The 16,857-nt window shown below is 39.4% G+C and overlaps 1 protein-coding gene and 2 long non-coding RNA genes across 5 annotated transcripts in view; 2 read left to right on the plus strand and 1 right to left on the minus strand.

Annotated features, from left to right (window-relative positions):
- LOC131236397 (uncharacterized) overlaps positions 1-10,792 on the plus strand; it is a 44,964-nt gene extending 34,172 nt beyond the window's left edge. For 2 of the 3 annotated variants that reach the window (XR_009166723.1, XR_009166724.1), the window contains 2 exons: positions 10,069-10,218; positions 10,664-10,792. This is a non-coding gene — a long non-coding RNA (uncharacterized LOC131236397). Of the gene's footprint in view, positions 1-6,117; positions 6,361-10,068; positions 10,219-10,663 lie in introns of those variants that run through there. The other variant, XR_009166725.1, reaches the window with a different exon arrangement.
- LOC131236396 (uncharacterized) lies at positions 1,433-2,596 on the minus strand. Its single transcript, XR_009166722.1, has 2 exons — positions 2,021-2,596; positions 1,433-1,949 (listed from the first exon to the last, which is right to left on the minus strand). It is a non-coding gene; the product is annotated as an uncharacterized LOC131236396 (long non-coding RNA).
- A 3,382-nt stretch (positions 10,793-14,174) lies between the features above and the next one.
- On the plus strand, positions 14,175-15,397 carry LOC131236395 (protein SENSITIVE TO PROTON RHIZOTOXICITY 2-like). The gene has a single exon (XM_058233516.1). The coding sequence runs from the start codon at positions 14,196-14,198 to the stop codon at positions 15,288-15,290; it is 1,095 nt and encodes a 364-aa protein (XP_058089499.1). The 5' UTR covers positions 14,175-14,195; the 3' UTR covers positions 15,291-15,397.
- The last annotated feature ends 1,460 nt before the right edge of the window (positions 15,398-16,857 follow it).

Raw genomic sequence — 16,857 nt, forward strand, 5'->3', positions numbered from 1 at the left:
TGATTCTGTAAGATAATGCCATTTGTTGAAGAGTTGGAGATCTTTAAAAAAAAAAACATCAGCGTGGAAAGAAATAGGAAAATAAGACATTCCTCAATTATCATGTTTACCAAAAAAAAAAAAAAAAATCCAACTAGGAAATATTCTTCCCATGACATCTTCAGAGCAAAAGATAACTTCGTGGAATAATGACTTCTTATTGTTTGAAATGCAGAATGTAGATTACCGGATAAAATCATTAGATCTGGTGCATGAAATGAGAAAATATCTGAACAATAATCAGATACATGACAGTGCTACACATGGTTCAAAATAAATAATCAGTTATAAGACTTGAAATTTCAATATTCGTATTGGAGAACTTACTCAGTTGAAGAGGAAGGTTTGTCATTCTCCTCATATAGTGCAACGAGAACTACATGAAATTTCATACCAATGAGAGAAAATGTGCAACTTGCAAAAGAAGAAATGACCCAATTCTTTCAAAATTATACATGGCAGAAACAGCAAGGATGATAAAAGGAGTACATCATCATACAGGAAACATAACTTGTATATCATCAACATGACTTGATGATTTTGAAAAGAGAAGAAGCAAAAACCATTCCAAAAAAAAAAAAAAATTTGCTACAAAGGAGGGCATCATCATACAAGAAACATAACTTGTATATCATCAACATGACTTGATGATTTTGAAAAGAGAAGAAGCAAAAACCATACCTGGGATAGCAATTACAATAGGCAACTCCTTCGATTAGACTCCCAAAATTGAGTCCAAAATGCTTCACAGTTCCATCATAGTTCAGCTCAATTTTTTGTATTTGTGAATTTCGGACTTGATCACTTAATGATTGGGTATGATCGACGATTGGCATGCATAGCCTCTCAAGAGGGTTACCATCTATGAAGGCCAGCTTGCATAGCCTCTCAAGAGGGCTGAAAAAGTCGTTCAAAGTTCCATGCCTTGCTTCAACTACATACAACTACAAACACAGCCACCAGCCAAGCACCAACTACATACAACTACTAACACAACCACCAGCCAAGCTCCAATCACGCCTTCAACCATAAGAGAGTGGATTTACATATACAGCTTGGTGGGCTCTGGAGAGCTCAAGTGTTCGATGCAGCTGTGTAAAATAGGTGTTGTTGACGATTCTTGTCTGGACTAAACCATAAATGTGTTCTTCTTGCCATGGATTTAGGACAAAAGTACTAAATACTCGTTATCAACAGGATACCACATACAGCATACAGCTGGATACAGTTTTAGACTTATCCTATTATTTTTTAATTATTTAGTATATAAGATAAGCATACTAAATGGATACATAATTATGTATGTACTATTTCATGTAGGTGATACAAGTGCAAGGACTAATGCATAAAGATCTAGTTCCTGTTATGGCCCTAAATACCCTTTTTTTTCAAAAACATTGATGATTGTATTACAAAAAGGCCAAAGCCACATATTTACTAGTATAAAAACAAAAAGATTTGCAACACCTGCCAGCACTCCAAAAAATGAGGAATGATTTTGATGCTAGTGCCCACTCAATCACATGAGATTTTGTCCTATGGCGCTTAACGCCCATACCTCATCTAAAGTGGTTCCTACTATTTGGGAAGTTTGGATTTTGCTCCCGTGCATGCCTTGATTGCATGACTATTCTCTGTATCAATCATATCTCGACAAAAGATTTGTAAATGATTCAGCAAATCTTTTGATTTTTGAAATAATTTCAGTCACTTCATGAAATATAGACAGGTCAGAAAATTCTTGTATATATATGCATGTAAAATTGCATTTTTGCACAAATAGCACTACCCCATTTCAGAATACTTACTCCTATATAAAAGCTCAGTAAGGTAACAATGATCCTTCCTTATTATATGCCTTCTTTAAATCCAGAATCATGCTGTAATTTCATAACATGTTTCAAACCAGCCTGAAAACAAAGTGGAATAAAATAATAACATCTTTCAGAAGCCTATAAATGTGTAGAAGGTTGAGTAATACCTTTCCTTGGGAACTATAATCTGCCTCAGAAGAATCAGCCACTGGAATCACATGCTCATTAATGAAATGGTCCACAATAATTTGCAAAAACCTCGCTCTTGCCATCTATGATTCTTGACAACCTTTAGGAGATTATCTATATGAACCATCATTACTTCTATAAAAGAAGTTACTCAAAGAGTTATGGTGGACCTGATGAGAAAACAAAGTTAGAACACATATTTGCTGAACCATGGACCCCATTTGTACAGAAATCCATCACTGTACAAATTTCAGCTCGTGCATTGTACAAACAGTTTGGACCGCTGAACCATGGACCCCATTTGTACAGAAAACCCCATTTGACCAAACTGCCCACAAAAATGGGTCCAGATCAGGTCCAGATTTTAAAACACCAGTTACTTACACCCAATGGAAATATAAGCCACATGAATATGACATTTTAAAAAATGGGTCCAGAATCTCCAGATTGTGTCCACATTCTCACAAGTGCCCAGAACTAATGGAATGTCTCATCCAACCTTTATGCATTTTGAGAGAGAGAGAGAGAGAGAGAGAGAGAGAGAGAGAGAGAGAGAGAGAGAGAGAGAGAGAGAGAGAGAGAGAGAGCTTACTTTTTAGAGGAACTGAAAGGAAATTCAAACAGTCCAGTGGATAAAATTGGAGAAAAAAATTGATGAGAACTAAAAAAAAAAAAAAGGAAATTCAAATAGTCTAGTGGATAAAATTACAAATATGCAGATTTTTTATTATTATGAGAGTTAGCTAGCAGTGGCACCCATTACAAAGTAACGAAGTGTTGGGCAATATGCACACAATATGATGCATGACTGAAAGGAAACTGAAAACAAAGGCAATAGAGAATCCATACCTTTAACTTCCTGATTCCTCTAGCACATCTCATGGTTCACAGCTTCATAGCACGATACCTTATCTTGCAGCCATGAAATTTCATGGTTCTTGGAATCAATGACGGCCTCTGCAGCTGCTTCAGTTTCAGCCCTTGCCTGACCCCTTTCAATAGCTTCAGATACAAACCTTGCAACCACAACTTCTTGACAGAATCACACTGTTGAATCTACCTCAAGCTGCCCATGTCCAGCATAAGATTTCAAAGGGAATGATAACCCGAACTCAGACAAACGATAGACAATTCTCTGCCACTGGTTCTGCATGCGACAAAGAGTTTAGGGCTGGTGCAATATGATGAGTGGGCAAGCCTAATTTTAGGACTGGTGCATCTACACAGTGGAGCCAACTGATGAATTCACACTTGTGTGCCATGCTAGCAGATGTGGCGGTATTAGATGGCTGCCTATGCGCATGAACAGTAAACTTGCAGAAATTAAAAACTTCATGAGGTTATCATATTCATGAATGATGATCAAGTTCATGGAAAAGCATAACCGTACCTCCATAATAATAATCCATTCAGGATAGTTGGCACCATAAATACCACATTGTCCTCCCTGTAAAAGAACAATTTTAAAAGGAAATCTGTAAGTTAGATGGAATTTGCATGCATCACAAGACTCAAACCTAAATGGTAATAACAAAGGATATGCACATTTCTAATCAAGCCAAAACAAAGACAACGACTAGAAATCAAATTTAATTTGAACCAAAATAAAGACAACAACTAGAAATCAAATTTAATTTGAACATAAAAAAGAATCTAACCTAAAGATCGCAATGGAATCAACCTAAAGAAAGTTGCCCACCACTGTGATAGGTTAATAAAATATTTGTAGGATGCAACTGAAAATAAAGACATCCTTGTTCCAGGGTGGAATTTGCAATGAAGAAAATGCATGAACAACCTCAACAAGATCAAGAATCCTTAGTTCAAAGGACATCACTAATCTTTCATTCCCTGTTCTTTCTTTCTTTCGGCCAAGAAAACAAGCTTGTTATTAGAGGGACTAATTGCAATTGGAATTTAACTCAATAATGTGTATATTAGAATAGTTCTAATAAACAATCCATAATACGATTTGATGGTTACCAAATGAAGATTAAGATACTACATGTATGTCCACATACTCTTAGGCCATGTCTGACTGCATTGAAAAAATGATATTAACTGTAATTATGTACTAGAGATCATATGTAAATTATGGGTTTTAGAGATTATTTTTTATCCTTATCAAAATCTCTAACTGTTAACTAAAATGAGATAAACTCATTTTTCAGTGGCAACAGGACGAAAATCGATCTGATACTTTGTCCATACAATCCTGAAAATGTAATATGAACCATCCACCACAAAAAGAGAGGGAAAAAAAAAGAGACCCATATCTCACATGATATGTTACATTTTGATATTTTGAAAGAATGATTTAAATTGAGAAATCCAAATGGAAATGGACAGACGTCCCTGAACTGAGCCAGGCTGAAGAACCCAAAACAGGGAATGGAGCAGCGGTACCCAGCAGCCTGAAAAATCAGTAAGGCCAGATAGCATGCCATTTCATCAAACAGATAGCACGCATGAAGTATATCCATTTCATCAAACAGATAGCAGGCCATTTCATCTAGCCATTTCAACAAACAGATAGTAGGCCATTTCATCAAACAGTTAGCATGTATCAAATCTGAAAGACAGAAAAAGAGAAGAAGATATCAAACCTATGGAGAGGAACTTCACGGCGTCTTTTTCTTCGAGTAGGAGAGGTTCACGGCTACCGCAATGGAGAGAGATAGAAGAGACGGCAGAGATGCATTGGAGAGAAAGCGAGGAGAATGATAGAGATGGAGCAGAGATCGGGAGGGAGAGAGAGGATTGGGAAACGTAGAGAGAAAGAGGGGAGGGATTAGGGAACGGAGAGAGAGAGAGAGAGAGAGAGAGAGAGAGAACGCAGTCTTGGGCGCGGCTCTGTTTTGAGCGCGCACCCAAAATTGGGCGTCGTTTCATTAGAAGGACCATGGACGGTCCTGATAGGGGCTCCGTGGGGCCCACCATGATGCATTTGGTTTATCCATTCCGACCATTAATTTTATTAAATTATTTTAATTTATAATCCCAAATTTAAGGTATATTGAAGGTCCAAGTGGACCACACCATAGGAAGCAAATGTGATTTAATCTCCATGTTTCCTACCATGTGGTACACTTGAGCCTTCGATTTAGCTTATTTTTTATTTCATGCTCTAAAATAATATTTACAAATAGATGGACGGCTTAGATAGAACATATATATTTTTTTAGGCCCCATAGAGCCCCTTACAACACCATTAATTATTAATGGTGTGTCAACTTTTTAGCTACGGATTAAAACCGTAGTAACTATAACTACAGTTTATATCCGTAGCAAAAAACTAACGTGGTCTATATCCTTTGTTCCTTTTTTTGGTAGTGTAGCGACATCAGGGCCATAGCCTCCACAGACACATCGTGGGTGGCTGGATTGGATACCGAAAATATTGTTACTACGCATCGGGGTACCATAAATGTCCATGTAGCGACATCGGTTCAGTACACTCCAAATGGCACTGCCGCTCTCCCAGCCGCATAGTCCAGGTGAGCGTAAGAAACCTCACTATCCGCCTGGCCAATAGTCTGCCAATACCTATCCGACACGTCGATAGCGGACCCATTCACGAGCTGGTCAAACTCAGCCTAGTATTACCCCCTACCCTCGGGCGAGTAAGGCCACACTCCTTTCCAACTGACCACGACACAATGGGAGACGCGGCCTCCTGGTATTCGGCCCTCATGCGTTCATATATCCACTCGGTCTTGATGTTGGAGTCATCCTCTGGTACCATCGAGTTTAAGGATTTTTACCAGTGCTAGTGCTAAAGCCCTTCTCTACACAAGGATTTTTACCATCGGGTTTAAGGATTTTAACCAGTGCTAAAGCCCTTCTCTACATGTTCTAGTGCTAGTGCTAAAGCCCTGCTAGTTTGATTGAAATTCTGAATTTTATCCTTTTGTCATGTCATGTCAGAGCCCTTGTTGTCCTAGCATTCTAACTTGAACTGTTTTATCTTTTTGTCTATCATTGATAGTGGTATATGATTACTTAGGAGCATTTTTTTCCCTCTTGATCACGATGTAGATACGTCTATGGAAACATTGGGAGGGTTCTATTAAGAAAGATAAATATGATCAAGAAAAGGGTAATGCTTTTGGATTCTGAAAACTCCTTTGAAGCTGAATTGCTGGACAACTAAGGAGCTGGAGAGAGCCATCTTTGTTTCTTTTTTGTCTGATTTTTCTTACCAAGTGGCAATATTTGTGCAATTGTGAATAAGAAGGTGACTCATGTGCATTAGCATGCTTTTGTCAGGGAACATTTTCTTGGAATTTGGTTTTGTTCAACCATTTTGAGTTGGCTGGTAAGTTATTTAATCATGGGGTGTAAATTGCCATCCATCCCTATTCTTAAATGGTTCTTCAACATGAATTAAAGAATTTTGCACTGGTTGGTTACTTTGTTCTCCTTTGTAGGAAATAGATCTTTTCTGCCATTGTAAAACCAGGAATACTCTAGACCAATGAAAGAAATTGAGAACAGAGGAACTTTAGGGGTTTACTTTTATTCTCTGTTTCTTTAATCAATAAATGTGGGAATGACCAAGAGTCAAAAGGAATATTTATGGAACAAAATGTAGAAGAAAGATTATCCTCACTAACTTGAACTTGTAGGACATCATGCATCCTCACTAACTCTAAGAACTGTATAAACATTTTCTTCTTTTCTTCTTTTGAATCAACATTTATGAATATCCTTGTTATTTTCATGAAAGACTACACTGAAATGTCTATGGAGTTTTGGATATTTTTGTAACGACCTTGAAATTTTTGTGCTAATCTTTCCTTAAGTAGTTGTTTTTGGGGTAATTAGCGCTATACTTGATTACTTGTGAAATTCGCATCAATCACTTTAAATTGTATCTACATGGCTCAAAACTTGTAGATTAGTTAGCGCTACGTTACTCTAAAATTTGAGATCCATCGCTAAATCCAGTTGTTCTGGGAAATTTTTAGAAGATCTGGATCGAACATGGACCGCGCGTCGAAAGTCCGATAGCGATGATCTTAGGCTGTTGCGGTCACCGAGTTGGACTTGACCATCACCTCGAAAATCAAGTCCATCTGATGCTCTGGGTCGATTTGATTGAGTTCGGAGTGAAGAGTGTGAGAACGGTTGGAATTTAATAAGTTTTTATGAAATCTGAGTCGTGTCGCTTGCGCGATGATTTTAAGCTATCTGACCATTGGATTCTGACCTAATTTCACCCTCTGATCAGGATAGTTGGCCCAGGATGTCCTAGTGCTTGTGGACCTGATCGAGATTCCGTGACCGTTGAATTGAGTGTGGTCCGCCACGGCTAATCTGAAGAGCTGGTCGGTACGAAAACTCAGCCTGACCTAGATCCATGGTCAAGGAGCTTAAGTCCGTCCGACCTTTCGTGGTTATAGGCCCACCAGAAGTGCTTCGTTGGATCGAGAAAGGCATGCTTTGGTTATAACCTAAGTATACCTTGTCCCTAGGGTTATTTCCATCATTCTGAGGCCTATTTATAGTCCTTAAACCCTAGCTCTCTTTTCCATACGAATTTTCTCTAACCCTAGCTTGGAAAGAGAGTGGAAAAGAGAGAGAAAGTGAGAGAGATAAGTTGGTGAATCATCTTGAATTCTTCCTTGTTCTTCTTCATCTTTGAACCTTCACTTTGAATCGTTCTTCTGACGATTCTGAGTTCATTTTGGGGTAAGTTAATCTAACCCTAACCTGTGTTAGAGCTTAGATTAGTCTTGGTGTTGTTGTATCTCATTTCTATCCTTGTTTTAGGGTATTCTATCGCCGTTGACGAAGACAACTCGTCTAAATCAGTTCGGTGTTTCTTTCTTTGCTTAAGGTGCGGACTTTAAGTGTATAGGTTATGGTTTTCAAGGCTTTCAATCCCAGTTAATGATTTATTCTTGTTATGGATGAGATTTCACATGCCAAATGTTGTGTTCACGTTGCTTTCCTGTCATGCATGTGTTATATTGAGATTTGTGTACTCTATGTGTATGTATAAAGTACTGTATACGTATAAAATATGCACTTATGTTTGCCATGATTATTTGTCATGTATGTATGCTAGATGCATGTATGATAACTCCTTGGTAAAAGGAATTGTCTAAATGCATGTATTTCAACATACATCATGTATGTTGTTCCATGTATGCTAAGTGTTTGTAGAAATGCATGAATGATCTAAAGTGTAATTTATTACACTAATTGCGGGCGTTGAGAAGTGATTCTCAGCACTCCTATTGATATGCATGATTTCCTTTATGCAAGTTACATTCCAAGTTATTTAAATTCAAGCATCTCCTATCCTTACATTTATGTTAAGTTGATATTCCTCAAGTGCTTATGTACCATGATTTAAGTTGTTGTTCCATTACTGTTTTACATTCCATATTAATATCTGTTGTAGTGTAAGGTGTGTGGGACTATGCACTAATCCAGGAAATCGGTAATTGACCCTATGTTCGTGGCTGAGATTGCTTTCGCCACGTAGGACGTATTAGACGAACCCGAGCCATATTAGAGTTGTCGGCAGTGGTTTGGCCACGCGGAGTGTTTGCGCACTCTATGTCGTTCAATTTAACATGCGCTCATGCTAGTCGAGTTCGTCAAGTAACCCGATTATCCGATGTATGTTCACCATGTATGGACGCTACTGTTTGAATCTAAGGTACCGAACTTACCAGTGGAATCCTATTAACTATGGTACTTGATCCGCTAAGACTCATGAGCCGGACATGGTGGTATGGGACACCGTGGTCGAGCTGTCGGCCTACGCTGGGGTGACAAGCCTCCCCGTAGTGACCAGTGAGCAATCAAACTCGTGAGCCGATTATGGTGGTATGGGACACTATATTCGTGCTGTCGGCCTACATTGATTAGTGACGAGCCCTTTGTAATGACCTCAAGCATACCTGGATACCGCAAGGAGGTGACGAGCCGAATTGTGGTAGTAAAGGCATGAAAGGCATGCATTGATTGGTAACGAGCCATTTGCTACGACCTCAAACATATGATCGTATGAGATGACTAGGATTGATGACCCTAGAATGGATCACTGTTTGGATGGTGACATGAGGAAGGTATCTTAGCTTCCCAATCCGGCTGTGTGAAATGGACTAATAACAATTTGGTAATCATATCCATGCACCGCATTTGCATGTGCTTTGTAGATGTGGCGCACTTTGAGGCGATGTCATGCGTAACGTAAGATGAAGACGCTGAGGGTGTACGCATGAGAGCACGCATCATATTGCATACATCCTTGCATTAACAAGAGTACTTAGAATTTATTTAATTGTCCTGCTTTATCATTACTGTTTGATTGAACTGATAACATGTTAACCAGTGCCTTATTGTTCCACTGAGTTGATCACTCACTCCCACGTTTCTGGGGCGGTGTTAAACACCCACCAGACTCTGTCTTAGGTTCTGATGTTACAGATGTGGATGCGACTTCTGAGGCAGAGCAGGAGCTGGATGATGATGAGGCTGCCTTCTCCTATATGCAGTTTTCAGACGGGTTCTAGCGAGCCTCGGTCTGATGCGCGGGATCTCTGGGATTATTTTTGAGAATTTAAATGATGTAACTTGATACTTATAATTTTGTTAAATAACACTTTCATACGATCTAGCTTGTATATGTATTTCAAGGATTTACACTTGTACACATACTTTTCTATAAGTCTTCCACTTGCTTTATTCACTTATCCCTGAATCATATCTGTGTTTTGGCTTAATCTATTCCATGTTTTATACACTAATATAGTCAACATACATCCATCATTAAATATGTTGCATAAGTGATGTTTTGGAACTCGGGAGTTGAGTTATGCTTGACCCTCGAATTTCAGGGCGTTACAATTTTGGAGATAAAGAAAACCCTTTGCTATTTCTTATATAACATACGTTTAGATTCTCAATTGAAATGAAGTACAAATATATTTCAGTTTTTCCACCAAATATATATTTTTTTCCTCGTCTCTAACAGATTTGATCAATACTTCTGCACTTTGATTCATAGGGTTATAATGTTGTGTTGATCTCCAACCATCAGACAGAAGCTGAACCAATGATAATTGCCTTGTTGCTTGAGACATCACACCCTCATGCTACTGAGAAGATGGAATGTTACATTTGGGCAGAGAACATCACAGTATAGAGGTGTTACAAGGTTAGTAGGAGCCCTCTTTCTCTCCTCTTGTTTATCATTTTTGTTTTTGGTTATTTTAGTACATATATGGTGGTTTGTCATTGTAACTATTTTTTGGGGCTTTTAGTCACTTGCTTTCCTTCTTTTATTTATTTATTTTTTACCTTAAAAAAAATGGAATTGGGTTCCTTCTTTCACGCTGTTTTGTTTTTGTTCTTGTTTTTACTTTTGTTGTTCCCCCTTAAATTCATGTGGGGTGCTTATGGGTTTATTTCTCTCTAGTTTTTTTCCCTTCTTTTTAATGTTGTTCTTGTTGTTGATATTTTTCTCTTGGGTGTCTTGTTCTTTTATGTGTGATGCTTCCAATGATACATTTTATTTTCCTGTGGGTTGCTCCCATTTCTATTTTATTTTCATTGCTTTCTATTTTGCTTATAATAAGGCTATTTGGTTTTATTTATATCAGGCATAGGTGGACTGGTAGATATGAAGCCCATCTATGGGACAACAGCTGCAAGAAGGCAGGCCAGACTAGAAAAGGCAGGCAAGGTTAGTAAAACAATAGGGGGGTAACCATTTTCAGCATTGTTAGTTTGCAGCGGATGTCATATCTGAAGACAGTGATCAGAGCAAGTAATCATTGAATTATAGAAGCTTGGAAATGAAATGTTGAATTGAAATTGGAAATTGGAATTGAAATTGAAATGTGTACTAGAAAAGAAGGAAAAGATTATTGTGTGTGAATCATTTTATCGTCCTTTTCTTTTATTTGTGTAATTATCTAGTATATAATACAAGTAGATTACATGCCCCACTCTCTCGCTCATACAATGAACAAAGGGCTTTAAAATTGTTCTTAAAATTTCATCCTAAAATCTGACCGTTGGCAACATTAATAGGCATTTTAAAATTGTGCCTGAAATGTGACCATTGGCAACGGTTTAAAACCGTTCCTAAAATTCCATTTCTAAAAATTGAAATGGCACCCAAAACGGTTCTGAACTGTTCCTATTTTTCTATGACGCCTCATTTACGAGTGGTTTGAAACTGTTCCTGAAGCATTTAGGAATGGTTTTAAACCGTTCCTAAATGACAATTTTGGTCCAGTGAAGTCTACATGACCTTGTGAATAGGTTGGATGGTAAAAAAAACATAGAGGTGGCCCTTCAAAAGGTTTCAGTGGTGGATTTCATTATCACTATAGTTTCCTTTGGTGTGGTCCACTGGAGCTATTTACCTGCCTCAATTTTAGGATCATACCTTACAATGATCTGAGAAAAGCTATGAATGGCGCGGATAAAATACTTACATCATGGATCATGGTAGGCCCTAGAGATCCCTACCCGGATGGATTACTATCCAGGCGGGGTAGGATGCAAGGACGCAATCGCGTCTATTTTTATGGTGATTTTAATGGAAACGGATTGGCTACTCCCCTTGACACTAGCCAATGGTTGGTGGTTGGTTTTATGTGGGCCCCACCATGATGTATGTGTTTCATCTATGCTGTCCATCTATTTTTACAGATCATTTTACAATATGAGTTCAAAAATGACATATATTCAAATCTCAAGTGGACAACATTACAGGAACAGTGTTGAATGATGGTTGACCACTAAAAACATTTCAGGGGCCATAAAAGTTTTGGATCAATCTGATCTTTGCTTTTTCTCTTCATCTGGGCCTGTATGACCTAATCAACAGTTTGGATGTCAAATAAACAGTATAGTGGGCCTAAGGAGGATTTTAATGATGGATATCCAATCAGATTTGCTTTTTCTCTTCATCTGGGCCTGTATGACCTAATCAACAGATTGGATGTCAAATAAACAGTATAGTGGGCCTAAGGAGGATTTTAATGATGGATATCTAATCACTATTGTTTTCTTGTGGTGTGGTCCACCTGAGATTTATATCCATCTCATTTTTGGCATCAAGCCATGAAATGATTTGTAAAAATGAATGAACGGAATGAATGAAACACATACATCATGGTGGGGCCCACAGAGCACCGACCACCCGCCACGGAGCTGGTGGCAGGGGGGTAGCCAATCCGTTTTCGATTTTAATGCTAGCGGATTGGCGGGTGTACTGCACACCAGTGATATGGCTGGTGTTTTGACGTCACCTCTGTGGGTCCCATCATGAGGTATGTTTTATATCTCAACCGTCTTTTCATGTGGCGAGCTCGTCTTAAGGCCTGAACAGAAAAATAAGACAGATCCAAATATCAAGTGGACCACACTTCAAAAGCAGTGGGGGATTGAACGTCTACCGTTGAAACTCTTTTGAGGTCACGGAAGTTCTGGATCGATATGATATTTGTTTTTCCTCTTCATCTAAGTACACGTGACCTCATGAACACATTGGATGGAAAATAAAATCTATGGTGGCCCTACGAAAGTTTCAACAGTGACAGTCATTGTCCCCACTACTATTTGTGTGGTCCACTTAAGCTTTGGATGTAATCAATTTTTTATATCAAACCCTAAAATTATCTATACAAATAGATGAACGGTGTGGATATAATAAATACATCAATTTGGGGCCACGTAACTGTGATCTCTTCGTACAACTCGGAGCTCGACGTCTTCGCATGACACGTACCCACACCAGCCCATCCGCTTCCGATTTTCATATTACAGTGCCGTCAAGTGGCGGCTTTCCAGCTATTGGATCTGACAGTTTCGGTTCGGGTGGGCCCATGCTTCATCCACTGCAGAGTTAACAAATTCGGACCGGCGAGATTGGTAGACATGCATGCCACGTGTGACGTGGATAGTACACCATAACTTTAAAATGGTGAGAACTATCACCACCATGGTCTCACTCTAATTTTATACGGGTAACTATTTGGTAATTATTTAATACTCCGTTACAGGGCGATGCTGATACCTATGCACTCACAAACTGCACACGTGGCATAATATTTGCTCGATAAGGCAGACAAATTACAGGTCCACTTGGATTCCAAACCCGAAATCAGATTGATTGAAAGATCCCAAACATCTGATTAAGGGATATTTTATTGCTGAATGGCTTTTGATCATCTTTAGTTTAAACCGTCCATTCAATGCCTAGCAATCGGCAAGATAACTCAACATTTAGTCTGTCATTTTTATGTTTCTGACACAAAAGTAGTGGGGCCCAATATTTGGACGGATTAATTTAGTGGTTATGGATGTTGCTTCTACACTGATGAAGTGCATGCGTACGAACTATAACAATGTGCCAGAGTATTAAAGTCTTTCTCTTTTAGTCCTATATGGACTCGGAGATATTCGAGTGAGGCTTCATATGGGGATGCATGGACCTTCCAAGTTGACTCCATCGTTGTTATCTTCCGGAACGGAATCCCCTACAGCACCAGTTCTACCCAGCGGGGAAAACGTCTGAGATATGTGGGGCCCACCTTGTTGTATGTATAACATCCACTCCACCCATAAGGTGATCCTTCTAACGTAAAACGTACATCCTGAAACTCAACTAGAAAAAAAAACCTTACGTGACAACACTAAGGAAAAAAAGATGTAAAATCAAGTTTAATAACAAAAAGATCAAGTGATGTGGTTCCAGTGAATTTTGGATATGGTTGATTCTTAGATTTTACATTCATCCTATAGAGATTCACCTGATGAATGGGTTGGATGGAATATAAACACCAAAATATGGCCGATACAAGCCTATAATTGGCAACCCCTTTTCATCTTTCCCTGTGATGTGGCCCACATATCTTTGGATCGGATTTTCTTTTCTCCCTAGATTCTAAAATCAAGTTACACACATTATGGACGGAGTAGATTTTTCACAAGCGCACGATGGCCCCTCAGAGCTTGGGTTGTATATGCCACTGCGGTACAGCAGGTGTTGTAGAGGATTACGGTCAACTTCTTCCCTTTCAAAACCACACCAGATAAATGAACCAGGTTTGCGGTGTAACTCCAAATCGAAACCAAATGTAGAAGGAAGAAGGCTAGTTGAAAGAAGGTGTGGGCAGAATGATTTCAGGGCCCACTTCATGCTTCCAACAGAGGTCACAAGGCTACCAAATGTATGCTGGGGTGATGGAGAGCGTGGTGTCCTCTTCCGCTGACACCGGGGCGGTATCAGGAACGAGTGTGGCCCATTCAAATGCTCTTCTCTACAATCTGTCGATTCTCAAAGATAAGGTGCAGCAGGTTCAGTCTCTCATAGACATCGTCGTCATTCCCGATCATGGTCCACAAGATTCTACAGCCATAGCTTTCACAGGGATGGGCAGCCTCATTCAAGAGATCATCGTCACCGCATCATCCATGATGTACACTTGCCAGAAGATGGCCCTCGGTGGCGTTGTCCAGAATGGTAGGGATGAATTGAACCAACATCATCACACCAACGATGTTCCATCTCAACCAAACAACGTGATGGGCCATGAGATCCATGGAGATGATGGTGGTAGAGGTTTCTTTGAGAGATACAACGAAGACAATGATCATAATCACAATAGTAGCAAAGACAACGAAACGGAATTCAATCATGAGATTGAAAAGATGGATGGATTACCTGATTTTCCATTGATGATGACTGACGTTGTGGAATTGGATGCTGCTGAACTACTTGCCAAATACACCCACTATTGCCAAGTTTGTGGGAAAGGATTCAAGCGGGATGCGAATCTAAGAATGCACATGAGAGCACACGGGGATCAGTACAAGTCTAATGCAGCTCTGAGTAACCCCATGAAAGCGGGCCATGCCCACAACTCCTTAATCAGCTCCTCTAGAAAATATTCATGTCCCCAAGAAGGGTGCAGATGGAACAAGAAACACAACAAGTTCCAACCATTGAAATCGATAATATGTGTTAAGAATCACTACAAGCGGAGCCATTGTCCGAAGATGTATGTTTGCAACCGATGCAACCAGAAGCAGTTCTCCCTACTATCTGACCTCCGAACACATGAAAAGCACTGTGGGGATCTCAAGTGGCAGTGCACGTGCGGGACCACCTTCTCCAGGAAGGATAAGCTCATGGGCCACGTCTCGTTGTTCGTTGGGCATGCTCCAGCTGTGAACTTGTTCAGAGACCCAGGGAAATCCGACCATTCATGAGTGGAAGCTCCGCTCAGCGCCATGAAAGCCCTGCTGATCAGCTTGATTTGTGAGAGGAGAAGCTTTGTAAAGATGCTTGCATGTATGTGAGACTTTACACTTGAGAATCAGAAAAATAATTAAGGTGCTACCAAACTTTTGTATATTCATATATATGATGTTAGGTTTACATGAAATATTAGCTTTGGCAATGAGATAGATTTAGATGTATACAGGATCAAGGAAATGTATCAAGCTTGATTCCTCGAGCTGATTTCGGCAGGGGTTTCATGATGGGTGACCCATGATTGAATCTTCTGTCCGAGCTGTAGGCAACGTGGTTTCTAGGAAGCACTATCAAAAACACACACAGTGCATCGCGGTCATCGCCATCTTTATGCTAACTAATTGGGGTTAGCTGCACGAATCATGTTCCGGCATTCTGCTGGCTTGAGGTGTGACCCATGATCAAATCTTCTGTTTGGGCTGTTGGCAGGTTGATTTCTTCAAATCCCTGCCAAAACACACACATACATAATGGATTATAATAATCACCATCTAACCCTTAATTATCCTAACTAATTGGTTGGTTATCCACTCTATCAAGTACCATATCCTTAGTTAAACCACCAATGATTAAAATGTTAGATTTTCAAGATTTAGGAGAAAGTGTGGTAGGAGACTGCAAAGCCACTTGATTGAACAGGAAACAGGTAGACCGTGTTTTTTTTTTGGCTAATTTTTCATATATGGATTGGACGCAAATACAGAACTTAACACCATTCGCCATAAACTCATCTTCATTAATTTGGGAGTCTGCTAAGGTATTATGTCAAGTCTTCTTTTCGCACCATGTTACTCTCAAAGAATCATCTCCATGTATGACCATGGAGATTCAAATTTCAGGAGTTGTTAATAACATTGTGCCAAGTTCTTTCAATCTTCTTTTGCAGTCAGCCATCCTTCCGTGATTATTAGTGCCTAGGCGCTTCCTGCAGCTGCTTGGCCTGGGCTATGGGCGTGTTTCTTTCTTGTAAGGGGATGCTTTTTACCCCTCTTACTTTTTTTTTTTGTTAGCCTTGTTAGTTTTCCTTCTCTTTGAAATAAAGCTCGCTTAATTTCCAAAAAAAAAAAAAAAAGAAGAAGACGAAGAAGATGGGGCCCAAGTTTAACACCGGTTGCCAACCTGACACAGCCCTCTTTTAGAGGAGCTTTTTTTTTTTTTTTTGGTTAGCTTGTTAGTACACCCAGCTGACAGTTGACACTTCACTGTTAGCCACCCCAACTAGGATCGATACCAAGACCTCAAGTGTTGAAACTAGGTATCTTTCACTCATTCTACCACTTCTTTTAGAGGAGCTTGGGACGTCAATGAGAGCAAAACTCCCACGGACCGCGTTTATATATATGTGGAAACATTGTTGTGTTTTATTGTTAGCTTTCTCCCAAGATAACTGGAAGTGAAATGATGTTGGGTCCTTGCAGGTAGGAGATGTTAGTCGAAAGTCCAAAGGATAAAGATGTTATTGGTGTGAAGCGGGTCTACAAGACTCGATCCAGATGGTTCAGTTCAAAAATAAAAAGCAAT

Source organism: Magnolia sinica, unplaced genomic scaffold (assembly GCF_029962835.1).
Source record: "Magnolia sinica isolate HGM2019 unplaced genomic scaffold, MsV1 ctg90, whole genome shotgun sequence".
In the NCBI taxonomy this organism is placed as follows: domain Eukaryota; kingdom Viridiplantae; phylum Streptophyta; class Magnoliopsida; order Magnoliales; family Magnoliaceae; genus Magnolia; species Magnolia sinica.